The sequence below is a fragment of the Vipera berus genome (assembly GCF_964194415.1).
Source record: "Vipera berus genome assembly, chromosome: 1".
In the NCBI taxonomy this organism is placed as follows: Eukaryota; Metazoa; Chordata; class Lepidosauria; order Squamata; family Viperidae; genus Vipera; species Vipera berus.
Genome location: NC_138202.1, coordinates 350375764 through 350397092, shown reverse-complemented (window position 1 = coordinate 350397092; position 21329 = coordinate 350375764). Strand labels below are relative to the sequence as shown.

The window sequence follows — 21329 nt, the reverse complement described above, 5'->3', positions numbered from 1 at the left end:
GTCCATTTAAGCTCATGCCTACTGCTTCAGTGACTCCATCCAGCCACCTCATTCTCTGTCGTCCCCTTCTTCTATTGCCCTCAACCTTTCCCAGCATTAGGCTCTTCTCCAGTGAGTCCTTCCTTCTCATTAGGTGGCCAAAGTATTTGAGTTTTAGCTTCAGGATCTGGCCTTCTAAAGAGCAGTCAGGGTTGATCTCCTCTAGGACTGACCTGTTTGAATGTCTTGCAGTCCAAGGGACTCGCAGGAGTCTTCTCCAGCACCATAGTTCAAAGGCCTCAATTCTTTGGCGCTCAGCCTTTCTTATGGTCCAACTTTCACTGCCATACATTGCAACTGGGAAGACCATAGCCTTGACTATACGCACTTTTGTTGGCAGGGTGATGTCTCTGCTTTTTAGTGTGCTGTCTAGATTTGCCATCGCTTTCCTCCCCAGGAGCAAGCGTCTTTTAATTTCTTGGCCGCAGTCGCCATCTGTGGTGATCTTGGAGCCCAGGAAAATAAAATCTGTCACTACCTCCATTTCTTCCCCATCTATTTGCCAGGAATTGAGAGGGCCAGATGCCATGATCTTGGTTTTCTTAATGTTAAGTTTCAAAGAAAAGGTAGCTATATAAATAAAGAAATGATAAAAAAAACTTCAGGTTTTCTTTTTATTTAATCTTTTTTATTCTTTTAAACTTCATCCTTTATGTTTTCACATTATATTACATTCTGTGAAATATATCGTTTTCTTTTCTAATGAAAGTTTATCTTAATGTTTGTGTTTAATATTGTATACTAATATATACTTTTTAGAAGGTACCTATTTTTCTATAAATGTACCTCATTGATTGAGTTTCTGTAATGAAATACTATAGGTTTTTAAAAAGCCTAAGCAGTGTAGAATGCAGTCCTTATAAATTAACCTTTTTTTGATATTAAGACATTCCATTCACCTTCCAGTATGATCCGGAAATATCCCAGATCTTTGGACAACTCCAGACTACATGCAGTTTAAATACACGTTAATCTCAGACTGTGAAAACATCAAATTTCATCTTCCTTACCAAAAGACCCACTTGAGGCTCCAATTTCATTTCCCTAAATCTCATCCAAATAAAGTCCTATTGTAATCTCGTTCACGTAATTGAAAACAGTCCTTGATGAGAGGAGTGCTGCCTTATGCATCAATCTCATTAAATATTTTTCCCCAGAAGGTAAAAAGGAGAATCCGAATATACTAAATATTTATGTTATTCAGCCACGAGGGAGACGTTCTCTCCTTATGAGAAAATAACAAGAAAAGCTAGAGGAGTGTGAATTTGGTAAAGAATGAATGAATGAATTTAAAATATTTTTAAAAAACAAGCAATGGCTGCTATCCTTAAAGGAAAATAAAATAAGCATTTCTATCTCATAATAATGACCATAATTAATTAATTAATTAATTAATTAATTATATTTTTATACCGCCCTTCTCCCGAAGGACTCAGGGCAATAAATATAAAAACAGAATACAAAAGTTAAAAAACGATTAAATATAATGCCCAAGTTTAAAACAGTAATTAAAAACATATTAAAACCCCAACCCTAACCCATCAAACCAGGTCAGATTCCTCAAATAAATACGTTTTTAGATCGCGCCGGAAGGAGCGAAGGTCGGGGGTTGGTTAGATAATTTTTGCTAACTGTACTTTCTACATTTCATTTTTCATTTGACCTTGCCTTTTATTGCTTTCTTCCTTCTCTCCCTTCCCTAATCATCTTGCACATCTAATTCCCAGGAAAATGCTCCATGCATCTGATAATATGGATCAAGATTTAAGAAAGTTTATTGCTAATAGATAATTTGTTAGCGTTGTTAAGATACCATAACAGCTCCTGTTTGCTTACCCCGACAGAAATACGCATTCATATCTATGGATTAGGCATATTTTATATAATCTGCCTGTAGGCTTAACTAACCTGTTATTCATCAGGTTTATCGACTGAAGCTTCTTAGCTACAGTCTTAAGGCACACTGGCCACCATTTTATTTTTCTGCAGTGTGGATCAGAATAAGACTTGCTGCCACAAAATGTGTTGATTTCCATCTAGATAATGTTCCAGGCAGTCTGCCACTGAGAGTATCTGGGAAAAAATCTGGAGAACTATTTAGAGTTTTTCAGGGAGGCTTCTGATTGCCTGCTGCAGGAAAAAATGGCAGAGTTGGGTGGATCTTATGTTTGCATGACAGATCAGCACAATATAGGTTCATACGATGACAGTGATAATTACAACAATGATTTTTCAAGTTATATACTTCTGAATCCCCATAACTCCTGGTGGGTGATAAGTGAATCATTCACAATAAACCAGCAAACCTGGTATCGACTGACGTTTCACTTTGTTACAAGCATAATACCTCACGTTGTACCACTTTTATTTTATGCAGAGTTTCCAACCTGCTATAATAGGTTTGTAGTGATTCTTCATTAAGTTCCACATTTTTATGAAACCAGAAGTCCTTCCTCTTCTTGAAAAAGAAAAACCAAGCCTTTGGGGTGGGTGGGGGAGATGCTCTTAAAAAGCTTTGATTTGTTTACTGACCTTGATGTTTTTTTCAGAATGAAGAATTAGATAAGAAATATGCTGGGCTCTTGGAAAAAAAATGGACATCAGTTATAAGATTACAAAAGAAAGTAAGTAGAAACATACATTGATGTGTTACTGGCAAAAAAAATGCTGTGCCGAGATTTTTAAGCAGCATCTGATATATATATATATATATATATATATATATGTTTGCTAAGCATTCAGAATACACTTGCTTAGTTCCAGACATGGGACAAATCTTATTTCCTGTTTCAGCCTAGCCCAAGGCCATCCACTGCCTGTATATATTATATACTTTTTAATTACTGGTTTCTTCATCTTAATATTTAGTTTGGTCTGGTGGTTAAGATACCAGGCTAGAAAGCAGGAGAATGAATGTGAATTCTAGTCTTGCCTTAGCCATGAAAACCAGCTGGGTGATTTGGGCCAGTCTCCTTCTTTTCACCCCAGCCCACCTCAGAGGGTTGTTGGTGGGGAAAAGAAGAGAAAGAAGGTGTATGAAGTATGTTTGAAATATTTTTGAAAATAATAAAGGTAGGATAAAAATAAATATTCTGTCTTTCTGATAAGGAGCTCCAAGCAGAATGTATATGACCCTCCATGCCCCTGCTTCATCCACCCCTATGTAGGATTGGCTGAAAGTTACTAACTGGCCCAAAATTACTCAGTGAGCTCTCTGAATAAGTCGGCTCTTAATAACGGAATCTCCCACATCCAAGTTCAACATGCAATACTTCCCTCTTAATGTTTTATTTTAAAAAACATAACAAAGACAGCATTTACTTGTTTTTTTATAAATGTATAAATCCTGTAGAATGAGATACTTTGACATTTGTTGAGGAGAGCTCTTCAAAAAGTAATATTAACTTAGTTTTCCCCCCTCCCCCCAAAAAACCTTAGTATAAAAACATATATTAATTCATTGTTTCAATATTGAAGTAATTCAGGTGTTCAATGATTATGCAATTAATTCTGATGCACTATCCAAATACTTCATTATTCCAGTATTTTGTAATTATATGATGGATAAGACCATCTTTGGACTGCAGTAAACGAAACGGATTTTTAAAATCCTTGGGTACTGAGTGTCTTATAAATTTAAATGGATGCATATTCTGAAAGAAGACATTTAGTCTTTTTTCTTTTGGTCTAATACGCTGATTAGCATCATGGTTCCAATACAGTGGTACTAAATATCTTTTCCATGGCTTTTAATTTAAAAGCACTGTGAAAATATTTTCTTCTGAGTAATGTGCAATGATTCCAGGATTAAGTGCAACCAAGGGGATACATGAAGGATATGATTTTTTCTTTTTATAAAATGTAGGTGTTCGTGTGTGTGTGTGTGTGTGTGTGTGTGTGTGTGTGTGTGTGTGTGTATTTCTACATGCGTCTGTACAACCCCCTCACACATATTTGTTGAACAAATTGAAAGCGACAATAGGAATTTACAAAAAAAATGGAATTTCTCTGGATTTGCCTAGCTTTCAAATGTATTGATGTTCCAAAATTTAAACAAACTAACCTGAAGAATTTGAAGGAAAAAAACCTGGCAATTAAAGACGGCATAACAAATGGAATTATCCAGTAATATTTTAAGACAAAATGGTAAATTTTTATTACTCACATAAAGATGATTTATTTTGCCTTAGTATTAATTTAAAAAAGAGGACTGAATTGATTCAAAGTAACCAGGCAGATGTCAAATTTTGTTGAGTTTCTTTTAGAAAGCTACGTTACATAACTTCATGACTGCACATAACAGACTTTCCCCAACCAACACTTTCTAGACAGGGTGTACTATTAATCCTCTATCCCTCTTGTGATGTTTGCAAATTAGGTAGTTTGTAATCCACTATATTTCAAGTTGAGGAAGTTTGGTATTCAGTATATATTTGGAGATCACTGTTCTATAATTATTCTCTGAGAGCTTTTAGTATATTTGTATGAACATATGTACTTAGAGGGCCTCTCTACCTCTCTGATCAAAACTAGCTCTGGCTGGCTTATGTGCCCTGTTTACGTAAATAAAAAATTAAGAAGTACAATGTGTAAATAAAATAAAAATGAAATAAAAAAGAATATCAGAAAAAATAAATAAAGCCTGGCATTCGTTAATTTCCACACGCTATTCTCATTCCTAAACCTGTTTAAAAAGGATCAGGGTTTGAGGGTAAATTTTTTAAAAAAAACAACAGCATGTCTTTTGTTAGCTCTTTTTCTTTTGATTCTCTCGAAATGTAGGTTATGGAATTAGAATCCAAATTAAATGAAGCTAAAGAAGAATTTACATCAGGTGGGCCTCTTGGTCAGAAGCGAGATCCTAAAGAATGGATTCCCCGTCCTCCAGAAAAGTACGCATTAAGTGGGCACAGAAGTCCAGTCACAAGAGTAATTTTCCATCCAGTTTTCAGTGTTATGGTCTCTGCTTCAGAGGATGCTACAATAAAGGTAGGACCTTCATAACCTATGCACTCTACTGTTACTTTGGGTCTAAATGTCTGGTGCAAATGGCTGAACAATGACTAAAGGTCCTTTGATACTTACTGTTGGTCACACAGCCAGCTGTTTAGCCTTGATTTAGCATTTTTATCCACCGTTTGAGTCCTTTCCAAAGACATAGTATATGGGTATTGTTTGATGGTTCCCAAGGTGGTGTTGCAGGACGTAAGCTGTAAGGCTGCCTCTTGCAATTGATTTTGTCAATGCCGATGGTGTTCAGGTGGTGCTCCAGATGGTTGCACCCAAGGCCCTGTTACAATTGATACCACATTTGTTTTTCTATCTTTTCCCAAAGTAATTCTATTTCTATTTGCAGGTGTTCGTATTTTGTGACTTTTTCCAGTTGTGTTTTTTTTCCTCCTCTGGAAAAAATGCAAAGCATCAAAAGATGGGCCTTTTTTATTGTTCCAAGGGTTTTTAGCATCTGACTGAAATGACATCATGTTTGGTTGTAACAGGCAGGGGATGGGAACTAGTTTATACGAACACTTCTCTAATCTTGAATTGATTATGCCTGATTCTCAATCTAGAGTTGTAAAGAATTTTGAAAGTGATGGGAGAAAAGCAATAAGAAAAGGGAGGATTTTTTTTAAAAAAAATGCATTACCTCTGCCACTGTTTACATTTCTACTACTATTTATTATTTCTTCTTTCTAGAATAGAAGAAGGCCATGGAGAAGACTAACTTTACCCCTATCTTATTATGCTAATTTTAATTAGGTAAAAATAATGAAGATTATTGGATTAAAACCCCTCTCATCCTATGTGTCTCTTTTGTAATCTTGAGTGAGGAAGCCAAGATGCAGGCTGGCCGTCTTGATGAGAATTGGGGCTTTTTAAAAATTATTTTTAGAACAAATCTGCTTAGAATTTTGTCTCTTGTCAAGGAAGTGATTGGCCCCAGTACAGGTAATCCTCGACTTATGACCACAATTGAGCCCAAAACCTCTGTTGCTAAGCAAGACAATTATTAAGTGAATTTTGCCCCATGTTATGACCTTTCTTGCCTTTCTTGTTCAGTGAGTCTTTGCAAGTTCTTAAGTTAGTAACACAATTGTAAAGTGAATCTGACTTCCCCATTGACTTTGCTTGTCAGAAGGTCGCCAAAGGTGATCACTTGATCCCGGGACAATTCAACGGTCATAAATATGAACTAGTGCCAAGCATCCGAATTTTGATCACCTGACCACGGGGATGCTGCAACAGTTGTGTGAAAAACTGTCATAAGTCACTTTTTTTCCAGTGCCCTTGTAACTTCAAATGGTCACTAAAATGAACCGTTGTTAAGTTGAGGAATACTCTGGAATTCCTTCCCCTGCTGCTTCTCTTCTGGGTTTCTGGAGAAGATTTTAAGACCTGATTGTTGTTCTCTCCTTCTCCCCCCCCCCCCCCACCGCCCGTCAGGCTCAGGAAAAAGGCAGGCTGTGATTGAATATTTGAATCTAGCAGATGTATACTTCGTACATTTTTCTTGTTCGTATAATTACGATATTGGGTTTGTTTATTTTATGGGTGGATTTTTTTTTTCTTTTACGGGTGGTGGGGAAAAGATGTTTCTGATTGTCAGTTGCTTACAGTCTTCCGGAACGAATGGCATACAAATAAATAAAAAGGCTGAGATGCTTTGTGTGTGCCTTTAGAGTAAAGCTTTATGATTTTTTTTTGAAGAAATTACATAATACATCCCTCTAAACCATTGAATTGTTAAGTGTGCTTTAAAAAACAGCTTTTGTTATGTCTTTGTGGTTTCAAGAGTTCTTAATAGTATAGCTCCTGAGACTAGAGCATAAAAGTACAAGAGAAAACTCTGGGTAAAAACATCACGAGAGAGGAAACTGCCTCTTTTTTTTCTTTTCTTTTTTGTGCTAGTTACAATTCTTATATGCACTGTATGGTTCAACCATTTATATTTTTAGCTGACAGTGTGCTCTGCTTTTGGGGGCAACAGAAACCTCTTATGTGCCTACAAAATGCACATGTGTGAATTCTCTTCGTGTAGTTTGCAAACAAGTTGCTTTAATTCATGGGGAATATGCTTAAATCTAATTTGAGAAGTTGCTGACCTTTTTAAGCATATCTTAGCTACTGCTAAGCTTGTAAGCCGCCCTGAGTCTTCGGAGAAGGGCGGGATATAAATGGAATTAAAATAAAAATAAATAAATCTTAGTATCCCTCTTTTTTTAAAAAAAATCAGAGGATCTTCTCTCTAAAATCTTATTAGATTTTGAGGAATCTGTTGGGGCTTGGAATGTCAGCATTGCCAACTGTGTAATACAGGGGTCTTCAAACTTGACCCTTTGATGACTTGTGGACTTCAACTCCCAGAATTCCTCAGCCAGACACATGGGGGAGTTGAAGTCCCCAAGTCATCAAAGGGCCAAGTTTGAAGACCCCTGGCGTAATAGATCCTTGTTCCCCCTGATAAATGTAAGACCTTGTGAGAAGTGATCAACTACTGGCTTCAGGTGGTGGTTAATTCATCCTTGAATTGACAAGTTGATCTATTAGGCAGAGAAAACCATCACTAGACCCAGCATTGGTATAATAATGTTTTACCTATTTCCAATCTTTCCTTTTGGAGGAAGATTATGGAGAATGTGGTATGCAGTAACTTCAAAGGACTCTGGGAAAAGTGAATTATCTAAAATTTGCATATAGTACTGACTGTGCTTGTGGATGAACTTTGGTGTTGGTGATTGGGGGGTGGGGGGTGGTCCAAGAGTGATGTGGTCCTGCTTGATCTCTCAATAGCATTTGATATCATTGATTATGGTATCCCTTCTGGATTGTCTCTGGATATTTGGGGGATGGCTCTATTTTGTTGTGTTTCTTCTTCCTTTGGGCCAGTTTCTAATTGGTGTTCTTTTAGGAGAGGGGAAAAAAACCCCTCCTTTGTTCCTTGGAAAAGACCCAAGGCATTTGCTTTGTGAAATCCCACAGAATTTGACACTCTCCAATTTTGTTCAGCATCTGCGTGAAATGTCACTGGGCGAAGTTATCTGCTGGCATGGGGTTTGGTTTCATTAGCATGTTGATCAAGTCCAGTTCTATATCTTGATCTTTAGCCAAATAATCAATGCTGTAGAACAGACATGTCAAACACAAGGCCCGGGGGGCGGATCCAGCCCGTGAAGTGGTTTCATGTGGCCCACGAAGCCATCCTGGAAACAGTGAGGGAACGGCCCCCACTGCCTTGGCCCTGGCCCAGAGACCCTCCTTCTGCCAGAGACCCTCAGATCTGTCCCACTCCTGCCCAGGCCCCCATAGGCACCCTTGATGCGAACGATGTAGAGCTGGCCACGCCCACCCAGTAGGCCATACGCACTGTAGCCACGCCCACCCAGTAGGCCACGCCCACCCTGGCCATACCCACCCGGCCCCCCTGAGGGCAACCGCAGTGCTGATGCGGCCCTCAATGAAATTGAGTTTGACACCCCTGCTGTAGAAGCCCTGCCTTAGTGTCTGGTTATGGCTGTGGATGAGAGGAAAGAAGCTTAAGCTCAACTCTAGCAAGACTGAGTCTCCTGGGTTTCAGGGACCCGCCAGTCACAGCGATTTTGCCATCTTCAGTTCTTCAAAGGATTGCCTGGTCTGGGAAGAACCGATATGCAATTTTGGTGGTTCTCCTCGACTTTTGTCTCCAGCTCTATGAGGAGAGGGCAGCCATGAGCAGAAGAGAGTTTTTGTACAAATTCATCTTCTGTACCAATCGCACCCCTTTTCTTCTCTCTTTATTTATTTCTCACATTTATATTACTGCCTATTTGAACTAGGAAGCCCTCTTACTTATGCCTCAGTATGGACTGTTGCAACATGTTGTACTAGGGCAGGGGTAGGCAACCTCGGCTCTTTTATGACTCATGGACTTCAACTCCCAGAATTCCTGAGTCAGCTATGCTGACTCAGGAATTCTGGGAGTTGAAGTCCATGAGTCATAAAAGAGCCGAGGTTGCCTACCCCTGTACTAGGGACTACCCTTGATGAAGCTACAAGTGGGCCAGAATGCAACTGTTTAGTTATAAAGCCACAAATAATGGCTTTTCTGACAGGCGTGGTATACAGTATAGCAGTTGGGTTCCCTGATGCTGGTTAGTTGCCGATATATTTGTTTAGTTGCCTTCCTTGATGTGCGCCATGTATTTTTAATGTTAATTTTGCCCTTTTGTTTCTTTTACTTATTTACTTGGTAATTCTGTATTTAGAATCTTTTTATGATTGAGATGGCATACACATTGATTTACAAACAAATGGGTGTTAAAATAATGATTCAAATATTTTCAGGTAGTCCTTGGCTTATGGTGACAGTTGACTCCAAAATTTCTGTTCCTAAACGAGACAGTTGTTAAGTGAGTTTTGCCCCATTTTACAACCTTCGTTGCCATAGTTGTTAAATGAATCACTGCAGGTGTTAAGTTAGTAAGATAGTTGTTAAATGAATTTGGCTTCCCTATCACATGACCCCAGAATATGAACCAGTTGTCAAGCAGCTGAATTTTGATCATGTGACCAGGAGGGCTACCTGTACTTTTGAAGTAACAAAGGTAAAGGTTCCCGCGCACATGCGCGCTAGTCGTTTCCAACTCTAGGGGCCAGTGCTCATCTCTGTTTCAAAGCCGAAGAGCCAGCGCTTGTCCGAGGACGTCTCCATGGTCATGTGGCCAGCATGACTAGATGCCAAAGGCGCACGGAACGCTGTTACCTTCCCACCGTAGTGTTCCCTATTTTTCTACTTGCATTTTTACATGCTTTCGAACTGCTAGGTTGGCAGAAGCTGGGACGAGTAACAGGGGCTCACTCTGTTACGCGGCACTTGGGATTCGACCCGCCAAACTGCCGACCTTCTGATCGACAAGCTCAGCGTCCTAACCCACTGAGCCACCGCGTCCCTTATACTTTTGAAACAAACGTGCAAAAAAAAGTTTGTGGAAATATATATATATATATTTACCAATTTGTTTCTCTAATTCCTAGGTATGGGATTATGAGACAGGTGATTTTGAACGCACCCTGAAAGGCCACACAGATTCTGTGCAGGATATTTCCTTCGACCATAGTGGCAAGCTATTGGCTTCTTGTTCTGCAGATATGACCATTAAGTTATGGGATTTCCAAGGCTTTGAGTGCATCAGAACCATGCATGGTAAGGAATTATTTAAAAATCATTAGCAATAAAAAGATAAAAGTAAAAACTAGGTACGTACCTCTTCTCTCTTACGATGATGATGATGATGATGTGAACCAGAGGACATCACATTCAAGATATTCATCCCAGGGCTTAGTTCTCGTATGCAGCTTGATACCCATGTGCTGGAGCATTTTGTGTGGCAGGCAGCAACTCACATCCTTAAAAGCTTTTCCATGCAGTAGCATCTTCTCCATGGATGCCATAGTTCTATCCTAAGCTCCCCTTTTGTGTATTAGCAGGTTGTTTTCTAGGGTGGTGCACAACATGGGGAGACATGACTCACAACCCTGGAATGCACATGTTAAACATTCTTGTCACTAATCTGTTATTTGTGGTGTATTTTGTTTCTTATTACTGGCTGTTTATAATTTTACTTTGTTGTACTCTACTAATATTAAAGTGTTACAGGTTTCATGCAGCATAATATGTTGAGTGGGAGCTAAAAGCTGTAGTGCTTACTCTTAGTTTACTATAATGCCATTGCCATTCAGTAACCACAGGAAGCATCCATTTTGGTTCATTTTACTATTGTTATGTATTCAAAAGCAGAAAATGTTCTTCTCTTCAATTCTTTGAGTCAAAAACGTGCCTGTTCTACAGTTTCAGAACTGCAGCCATGGCTGAGAGGCATTCAGAGATTTTTTGCTTCCTGAGAGTGTCTTTAAAGAGCCCCAGTAGGCAGAGCATGTTTCTGAAAACAAGTTTATTGCTTTTGGAGGAAGTTGAGTAGCACTGTTTTCTAGCCTAGAGGCAGAAAATGTTTGCTACTTTTCAAAAAGAGCAGCTAAAAAACTGGTGGATAATGTCTACAAACTTTCTCCCTGGGGATTAGTGAATGGAGAGACTGTTACCCTCCAAGTGTTGTGACTTTAACCCAATTTCTGCCAACCTTAGCCAGTATGAGCAACAGCTAAGATTTCTCTCTTCTGTACACTGATGATATTACCTAGCCAGATAATTAAATGTCTGCAGGGAACAGCCATTCCCCACAAGCTTAGAAAATGCCAAGAACTTTTAGCGCCAGGCATAATTTTTATATTTCAGTAATCCTCCTTCCCACTCTAAAAGTCTGCAGTGCTGTGTCCTCTTTGGGATTGCCAGTCCGTGATTATTCATATCTATATCTATCTATCTATCTATCTATCTATCTATCTATCTATCTATCTATCTATCTACATACGCACACATACACACATATATACATATATAGATATACATATACATCTATGTATATGTATATGTGTATATGTGTGTGTGTATATATATACATATATATATATACACACACACATATACATACAGTTGCAAGAAAAAGTATGTGAACCCTTTGGGATTATATGGTTTTTTGCATGAATTGGCCATAAAATGCGCTCTAAACATCATGTAAGTCACAACAATAGAAAAACACAGTCTGCTTAAAATAATACTACACAAACATTAGCTATTGTCATGTTTTAATTGAAGATAAGATGGAAACATTCACAGTGCAGGGTGGAAAAAGTATGAACCTTTGGACTTAATAACTGGTTGACCCTCCTTTGGCAGCAATAACCTCAACCAAACGTTTCCTGTAGTTGCAGATCAGACCTGCACAATGATCTGGAGTAATTTTGGACCACTCCTCTGCACAAAACTGTTTCAGCTGTCCATGTTTGAAGTTTGCAAAAGAGCACCTGGATGTTCCACAGCATTACTGGCAAAATACACTGTGGACTGATGAAACCAAAATTGAGTTGTTTGGGAAAAACACACAACATTATGTGTGGAGAAAAAATGGCACAGCACACCAACATCAAAACCTCATCCCCACTGTAAAACATGGCGGAGGGAGCATCATGGTTTGGGGCTGCTTTGCTGCCTCAGGGCCTGGACGGATTGTTGTCATTGATGGGAAAATGAATTCCAGAGTTTATCAGGACATTTTGCAGGAAAATGTACGACCATTTGTCCGCCAACTGAAGCTCCGCAGAGGATGGGTGATGCAACAGGACAATGACCCAAAGCATACAAGTAATTCAACAAAACAATGGCTTCAACAGAACAGAATACGCCTTCTGGAGTGGCCCAGTCAGAGTCCTGACCTCAACCCGATTGAAATGCTGTGGCATGACCTGAAGAGAGCAATTCACACCAGACGTCCCAAGAATATTGCTACACTGAAACAGTTTTGTGCAGAGGAGTGGTCCAAAATTACTCCAGATCGTTGTGCAGGTCTGATCTGCAACTACAGGAAACGTTTGGTTGAGGTTATTACTGCCAAAGGAGGGTCAACCAGTTATTAAGTCCAAAGGTTCACATACTTTTTCTACCCTGCACTGTGAATGTTTCCATCTTATCTTCAATTAAAACATGACAACAGCTAATGTTTGTGTAGTATTATTTTAAGCAGACTGTTTTTCTATTGTTGTGACTTACATGATGTTTAGAGCGCATTTTATGGCCAATTCATGCAAAAAACCACATAATCCCAAAGGGTTCACATACTTTTTCTTGCAACTGTACACATACACATATACATATATACACACCATTCCCCCCAGTTGCCCATTCAGATGACGTAGCTTTGATTACAGATTCAAAGAATAGATGGTCTTCAGGACTGGGGGAAAAAAACAGTCTGTTTATAGGTTGCCTAAAGTCAAGGGTGCCACTTGTCCTTTTTTTTAAAAATTTCGGTAGCAATCTTTCTTTGATTTAAAATTCTTGGGCATACCGACATGAAACCGCTCCCTTGCTATTTCCAGATTCTTTCAATATCTGCAAGGTTACAACCTTAAGGGCTGAGGCTCCTTGCTTAAGTACCTGGGATGAAAATGTGTATTCTTGAGGTTTAATTAGCATCCCACAATTATTCCTCAGAAGCTGTGCAACAAATCATTATATATATATATATATATAGCCAGGCAACTGCCAAAGCATACTATGTGCTTTTTTCAGCATCCCATCTTGTTTGTTTGCCTCTTGAGGATTACCATATGGCAGCATGCTGACTGAGATTGATGGCAGTTATAAGCTGGCACATCTGGAAGGCACCCAGCTTGGTACTTGGGTGTCATAGAATTGTGTGAAGGGGTGAATTCAATAATGGTATTCACATACGTTGTGATAAAGTCACATGGGAACTTAATGTGAGTCTGTGCTTTCTTTCTTTTTTCCCCCCCTGTAGGACATGATCATAATGTTTCTTCAGTAGCCATCATGCCCAATGGGGATTATATAGTATCTGCTTCAAGGGATAAAACCATCAAAATGTGGGAAATTCAAACAGGGTAAGATCTTGCAGATATATTTATATGAAGGTGAAACGATACATCTTTAGACTTGCCTTTAGGAAATGAGATGAACACCATAGAGCAGGGATAGGCAACCTTGGCTCTTTTATGACTGGTGGACTTCAACTCCCAGAATTCCTGAACCAGGCAAGCTGGCTCAGGAATTCTGGGAGTTGAAGTCCACCAGTCATAAAAGAGCCAAGGTTTGCCTACCCCTTCCATAGAAGAACCATTGGCTTGTAGTGGAAGAAAGGCATTTCATAGAGAAAAATTCAGATTGACTTCTCAGCATCTCTAAGTTAACAGGATCAAGTGGCAGGTAATAGGGAAGACCAGTCTGATGCAGAACTAACAAAGCTGTTCACCAGATGAAGATAACAGAGTTTTTTTCTCTGATTGTTCAATTAGTAGATGATGACCATCAACAGATGCCTGACCTGTGGTGGGTTAGGCCGCAACATAACCAAGTCTGGTTAAAATATGTGCCAACCTGTTCATAGCTTTCCTGGTTCTCCTGGTGTATTGGAAGGCAAAGTATTTTCTTTGCCAATACAAACTTCCATGCTAATTGTGTAACACCATGCAGAAGGCCTCTGTTTGTTCCTGGAGACAGCATCTTGGATTCTGACCTTTGATCACAAGTTTTCCAGTGTTTCATAACATGGATTCCTGCTCCATTATTTGCCTGAGCAGAAGGTTATTTACTAGGAACAGACCAGTCTCTGTAGCCAGTATGGTTGTTATATTTTAGCACAAGAGATGACAAGTGAGAAATAAAGGCAAATTGCCTCTATGAAGCTCTGGGCTTGTATAGTGACATTTTCCTCTCTGTTTTTTTTTTAAACCAGTTGTCATAAAGACTGAAATTCTGTTCATGGCTGAAACTTAGTGATTTAATATAGTATCTGAAAACCTTGTAATTTGCAAATTGGAGGGGGGGGGAAACAGTGCATGGAGAGTGATCATGTTAATTCAGCTCAACATTGAATCACTTGGTTTTGTCCTTCATCCTGGTTGTCTCAATTTTAAAATATGGTCTTTGGCATACTACACAAAAACCAAGTGTTGCCTTCAGCCTGTGTTGTTAGTTTACACAATCCCAGTTTAAAAACTTTGTATTTGTTGTGGATAAGCATAGTTCTTTTCATTTGTCACGTACTACAGCCCGGGAGCATGGGAAGTGTGATACATACATTTCTTTAGACTTGCAAGGAAAGTGATCTCAGATTTCCTGTCTTTCTTCAGCATATCCAATATTTTGGATATTTTCTGTAGAATTGGTCTGATATTAGTGGCTATCCTGGAAAACCTCCCAAGACCATTTTGTGCTCCTGTTCAAATTTTTATTTCTTTAACTGCTCTCTCCCCCACTCCCCTTTTCCCTTGTTGTCTGCCCTGTAGCCTTCCCAACCCAGTTTAATAACAAAAAATTCTAAACTACGTAGGTTGGCAAGACTACAGGCTAGCACTTAAAAAAAAATGCAGCCACCTGAATTATTCGCAGTCCGTCCATTCTATTCGTTCTGTTTTCTGTAGCAATCTTGCTTTAATACGACCTGTTTTCTTTCGTGTCAACAGCTACTGTGTGAAGACCTTCACAGGACATCGAGAATGGGTCCGCATGGTACGACCTAACCAAGATGGCACGCTGATTGCCAGCTGTTCTAATGACCAGACCGTGCGTGTCTGGGTGGTAGCAACAAAGGAGTGCAAAGCTGAACTTAGAGAACATGAGCATGTAGTAGAGTGTATTTCCTGGGCTCCCGAGAGCTCTTACTCCACCATATTGGAAGCTACAGGATCTGAGGTAAGAGATTCCACTTAGAGAAACATCCTTATTGGTTCGGCAACCTATCCATTGGAGAGTTTGACATGCTTTGGATTTTCTTCCAAGGGAAATCATCTTTATCCTCTTCATAGAACCAAAGACAAGTTGTTTTGCCCCATGCCATCACTCTGCTGAACACCTAATTCCCACAGCACTGTCTAGGCCTAAGAAATTTACCCATATAGTAGCTATTGCTACTACCATTTTTCTCATCTTCTCATTTCTCATCTTTTCTCATCTTTCCTACTATCTTTCTCTTATTGGTATCTTATGATTTAACACTTGTTTGTATCTGATGACTAATGATTGTAACTATGATTTATGATCTATGAGATACCATTTTGCTGTTGTATGTGTGTATACTGAGAGCTTATGCACCGGAGACAAATTTCTTGTATGTCTAATCACACTTGGCCAATAAAAAATTCTATTCAATTCTTTAATGGTGTATAGTGAAAGCTTTCCATTGCAAGCAGAATTGTGTGATATCAAATTATCTAAATATGTTTCTATGAGTCATACAAATAGTCCCTGACTTAAGCCCACAACCTGGATTTCTCTTATAGGTTGGTGTGGTCACAGAGTGAGTGATCACATGACCAGACCTGATTTTACCACCATTGTTATCATGGCCATTAAGCAAATCATGTGTCATTAAGTGAATTGCACATTACTTAAGTGAATCTGGCTTCTAAATTGATTTTACTTGTTGGAAGCCAATTGGGAAGGTTGAAGATCATGAACACATGACCTCAGGATGTTGCAACTGTTGTAAATGTAAGCTGGTTGACAAGCAACCAAACTGCGATTTCAGTAGTGTGACCGTCATAACTTTGAGAACAAGTCAGAAGTCACTTTTTCTGAGACTTTGAACCATTGTTGAACAAATGGTCGTAAATCAAGGACTCCCTATATTATGATGCATTGCAATATAATTCAGTAATCTCATTGGGGAATTGTGGAAGCTGTAGGTCTGAAACATTTAGAGCAGGGGTGGGGAACTGTGACCCATTTACAACTTACAGGCTTCAACTCCCAGAATTCCTGGTTCAGGAATTCTGAGAGTTGAGGTTCACAAGTCATAAAGAGGTCACAATTCCCCACCTCTGATTTGGAGGAATAGATAGCATCAAACTGGGGAAGACTCAGCACAGTCCTGCTACTTTGGGTGATCGGTATTGTTTGGTGGATTTTTTTTTTCATTTTCATTCTCATTTTTTTCTGTAAAAAAAAACGGGGTGGTTTCAACGTTTATTTAAAATCATTTGTAATTCCCTACTTCCAGGTATAGCCTATACTTAACAAAATAGGCATAAGCCACACCCTCCCCCCCCCCCAAAAAAAAAAACCTTGTGACCACCTATGTGAATTATACTGTAGTCTTTCTTGGAGTGGAATCAACGATTAAGATTGTAAAGGTAGTAAAGATGTTTTAAAAATGACTAAATTCAAATATAGAAGTGGCAGTTGATCATTTGGGCAGCAGAAGGATTGTTAATGCTATGAGTCCTTAGGTTTTTAGCTTAGCATTTCAGCGAAGCATAAATGAAATCTAACTGAATGCCTCTAAGGAGAATATGAGTAGGCCCACCACCGGCAAATTCTCATTCGTTAGTAACCTCTGGCCATAGCATACTTAAGGGCCTTAAGTATGAGGATCTTCTCAACCGTGAGCACGGGCAACAGTTGATTTTGTGAATGACCTGCTCCCTTGTCACACAAGATATACAGCAGAAGCTCTTCATGTTGCTTTGCAATCAGTTGGAAGTCAATGTAAAGGAGCTGTTATTACATCTTAAGTGTTTTTTTCCAAATAAACCATATCATTGCCTTGTATTTAATAGGGCATGAAGGCAAAGAGGTTGATAGGAGAAGAAACGAGTGGATTTTCATTTTGTTCATTCGATTTCTATAGCCGCCCATCTCAGCCAAGTGACTCTGGTGGATGTGGTTAGAATGAGTAAATGGAGCCATGGCTGGCCATGTTAGCAAATTGCTGCTTGGCCTGGGGAATCTGGCTAGATTCCTAGGGAGCCATACCTGCATTGCAGTACAATTTATGCATCAGGTAATCAGTGTGTGAAGTTCATTTTTATTATGTGTCTCACCACCCTAACCATCCTACTCCATGACCGTTATTTTTCTTTCTATGAATAAAGTCCTCAGAGGGCAAGCTACGCAGAGCAGGCTTCTGGGTTCTATTCCTAGCCATGCCAGCAGCTCCTCTGTGAAAAATTCATTTACTAAATGACTGTGGAGATCTCAGTCATTCGGGTCACGGTTGTCCCAAAGGTGCTTTTCCAAAACTACAGAACTGAAGAAGCTTCTTGGATGAGAAACGAAATGTTTTGAAGGGGGGGGGGACAAAAACCAAGAAAGCCCAGTTGCCTACACACACACACACACACACACACACACACACACACACACACACACACTACCACCTTTAGGATATGGCAACATCCAAGTACCACCAGTTGCCTAGCAAGGTGTCAAAAACTTGATGACCAAAAAAAAGGGGGGGGGAAAGTGATGCAAGTACAGGTACTCCTTGACTTACAACAGTTTGCTTAGTGAGTGTTCGAAGTTACAGTGGCACTGAAAAAAGTGCCCCCCAAGCCACAGCCGAGCAAGACACCTGCCTGCCCACCCGGCGGCGCTCTTCCTCCTATCCGAGGTTTTCATTGTTTCATTGTTGTGAGCATTTCTGTTGAGGATTGGCAGCGGGGTTGGGGTGGGGGGGTGTTTGGTTTTTACAAACGCACGTACACACACACACACACACACACACACACACACACACACCGTCTGCTGAGTGGTTGCAGCAGGTTTTGGTCACTTCACATGACCCTGGGGCACTGTGACCGTCATAAATATGAATCAGTTGCCAAGCATCTGAATGTAAATCACAAGACCCTGGAGATGCTGCAACATTCCAGCTGATCGGCGTTTCTTCTGCGCTTAGCAGAAGTGAGCCCTGACAGCTCTGCAGCTCCAGCCGTCTCTCGCTACCGCTTTTCTAGGATGGTCACGTACCACCTGCCAGGTGCCAATGTACCACAGGTGGTACCCGTACCACTGGTTGAAAAGCCTTGCTCTAGGACGGTTGAGACTCTCCCTTGAAAAATTCCCAGTCAGCGTTGCCCACATTTCTGAAGGGACCCAGCTTGTGGAAGGCTGATGTCAAGAAGTAGCTTTGTGTCTGAAGTTCTGTTTTTATCTTTGACATTTAAGAGTAAATCATATCATAAGGTGCTTCAGGCTCCCTTTTCCAGCATGCCAACGATAATGACCCGGTTGCTACTTAATTGTCTTCAGTGTTTCATGTCCTGTTTAATTCTGGATTTCTACATGTTCTTAGGGGTCCCCAAAGTGCTTTTTCGCGAGGCAACTGGACTTCCTTGTGTTTCTTTGAAAACATTTCGCTTCTCGTCCAAGAAGCTTCTTCCGCTCTTTTTTTCTGAAGAGCGGAAGAAGCTTCTCGCACGAGAAGTGAAACGTCTTCAAAGAAAAACAGGGAAGTCCAGTTGCCTCGTGAAAAAGCATCTTTGGGATAACTGTGACGTGGGTGACTGAGAATCTCCGTAGACAGTGTCTTAGAGGAATCTCTTTAATCGGTTCTTGTGAACCTCTAAATGAAATGGTTCTCCTGGAGCGTAGGAAAAGAGGAGGCAAATTAGGGAGGCCTAATGGAAGACGATGCATGGTACAAAATTGTATCTTTTTATCATTGTGTCTGAACGGACAAACTGCTCCATTCTGGTGCCGTTGTTTCCGATGTAATAATATCTTTATTTTAGATCAGCTAAGAACAATTCCCCAAGTAGTTACCCTAAACGCGTCCACAAGTTGGATGTGAAAAAATCGAAAGGTTTCATATTTGAACATAATGGAAAATCATCTCAACGTCATGCTGTCAGATGTCTTGCATGTTCTGGATCTAACCCCACCTGAGGGCACCAAGACTGGAGGGTGATAACTGTACTTGATGAGAAAACATGGCGTGAATTAGTACAGTCTCTCTCTTTTGAAAATGTGAGACTCGGGAGTTATTCAGGTCACGTTCTTTCTGCTAACCTGGATAAAAGGCAAAAATCCACAATACAGCAATCCTTACATGGGCAGAAGTTAATAATATCTAGCCTGGCTGTGGGATATCTTCAAACTTTGTCAGTTCTAAAATCACTTTCCTCAACGGGTCTCCTCTGTTAATGAAAGCAACCCTCAAATCAGTGAAGACAAAGTGAAGTGTTCATTCTGTGAAACACTCCACAGAGGGTTTTGTTTTTTTTTTGGATGGAGACACGTTTTTTTTAAAATTTTATATTGGACAGATTTTTTGGGGGGGGATTTGCTTTGTTTGAATTGATGAGTTGTGCTCATTGGCTGAGCCTTAAGCAGCTCTGTTGTTTTTTTTATTTTATTTTATTTCTTTACCTCCGTTCCTCCCGGAGGAGCTTTGAGCAGTTTGCAAGCGAATAACAAGAAAGCCCTTACATGTGCAAAGAATCATGAAAAAACAACAACGAACGCGGTCAAGAATAAGAAAAGAACAAAATTTATTTAATGAAATTTAAAAAAAGCAAAATAAGAGGCAGTTATTCAGTCCAGATATGCTATATCTTAAGCGCTGAAACTTGGCCTAGATCAGGGGTAGGCAACCTCGGCTCTTTTATGACTCGTGGACTTCAACTCCCAGAATTCCTGAGTCAGCATAGCTGAGTCAGGAATTCTGGGAGTTGAAGTCCACGAGTCATAAAAGAGCCGAGGTTGCCTAGCCCTGGCTTAGATCCTCCTTACCACTGAGGGCAACTCTGTTTCTGGCGACAGGTTTAAAGTCAAGGTAAGGACCAGGTTGCGCATGTCTTCCTTTGGAAGAAATAGTACCTTCTGCCATAGAGAAAGTATTTTAATAATCCATGGGTCTGGAACCCTCCTTCTCAACAGAATCTCTGACTTAGGAAGGTACAAGAGAAGAGATGGTCTTGAATCTCGCAGTGATCACCTGGTGTCTTCCAGTGGGCTTTGGATAGACAACTCAAGCGAAATCTGCCCTTCGAAGCTCTCTGGGGACGGTCCTACAAATAGGAATAAAACTTCCCCTATACTGATCCTGTATTTCTTAACTCTCTGAGCTGTTGCAGCACTGTTTCCTGGTCAGTGATGTCAAAAGATACAGTCTCAAGAAAATTAAGACTGTAGGTTGTGTGCAGGCACCTTCTCCCCCCCCCCCCGCGCACACACCTTTTTGTGCCACTTCAAGCTAATCTAAGCAGTGTACAGTCTATATAATAATAATAAAACCAAACAGACAAAATATGCAGGTGTGTTTACATCTCCTGAGACCAGTCCAGTCCAACCATCTCTGTTGGATCCCAGCAGCCACGATGGGTGAGGATTTAGAACATATGAAAGTTGGCCTGGCGTCTTGCCCCTTTTCTGTGGTTGCAATAATTGTAATGAATGCTATAGATTCTCACCAGACAGCGTCCTTATGCTTTCAACATAATCTGCAGTGGCATCTATTTTAGAGCACACAGGAGCAACTTCGTCTTACTCGAGACCATGTGCCTACCTGTTGGGAGACTCTCTGCGGTTGTGTTCCTTCTGAGTTATCTTGAAGGGAAAATGCTTAGAGCTTCACTTAAAGTCTCCACATTGTTTCCTTCCTTCTTCGTGCAGAATATCTAATTTTTACAAAGTATTTCTTTTTTTCTTTTCTTTCCCCCTGTAGACTAAGAAGAGCGGTAAGCCTGGGCCTTTCCTGCTTTCTGGATCTAGAGACAAGACCATTAAGATGTGGGACATTAGTACTGGCATGTGCCTTATGACCCTTGTAAGTTCCCCTTTCTCTGTTCATTTGCTTTGCAACTCTTGCCTAGTTGCTACATGAGGGAATAGATCTGCACTTCGTACGGGGTGTGCTCAGGCATTCTCTGAGGAATCCAAGTGCACGCATTAGAAT

General features: G+C 40.1%; 1 protein-coding gene across 3 annotated transcripts in view; it reads left to right on the top strand.

Moving 5' to 3' along the window:
- PAFAH1B1 (platelet activating factor acetylhydrolase 1b regulatory subunit 1) overlaps nucleotides 1–21329 on the top strand; it is a 66836-nt gene that overhangs the window by 41498 nt on the left and 4009 nt on the right. For all 3 annotated transcript variants that reach the window (XM_081346609.1, XM_081346610.1, XM_081346611.1), the window contains exons 4-9: nucleotides 2589–2663; nucleotides 4822–5028; nucleotides 10051–10219; nucleotides 13431–13533; nucleotides 15115–15343; nucleotides 21099–21200. In XM_081346609.1, the coding sequence (XP_081202735.1) occupies nucleotides 2589–2663; nucleotides 4822–5028; nucleotides 10051–10219; nucleotides 13431–13533; nucleotides 15115–15343; nucleotides 21099–21200 (885 nt within the window). The remainder of the gene's footprint in view (nucleotides 1–2588; nucleotides 2664–4821; nucleotides 5029–10050; nucleotides 10220–13430; nucleotides 13534–15114; nucleotides 15344–21098; nucleotides 21201–21329) is intronic.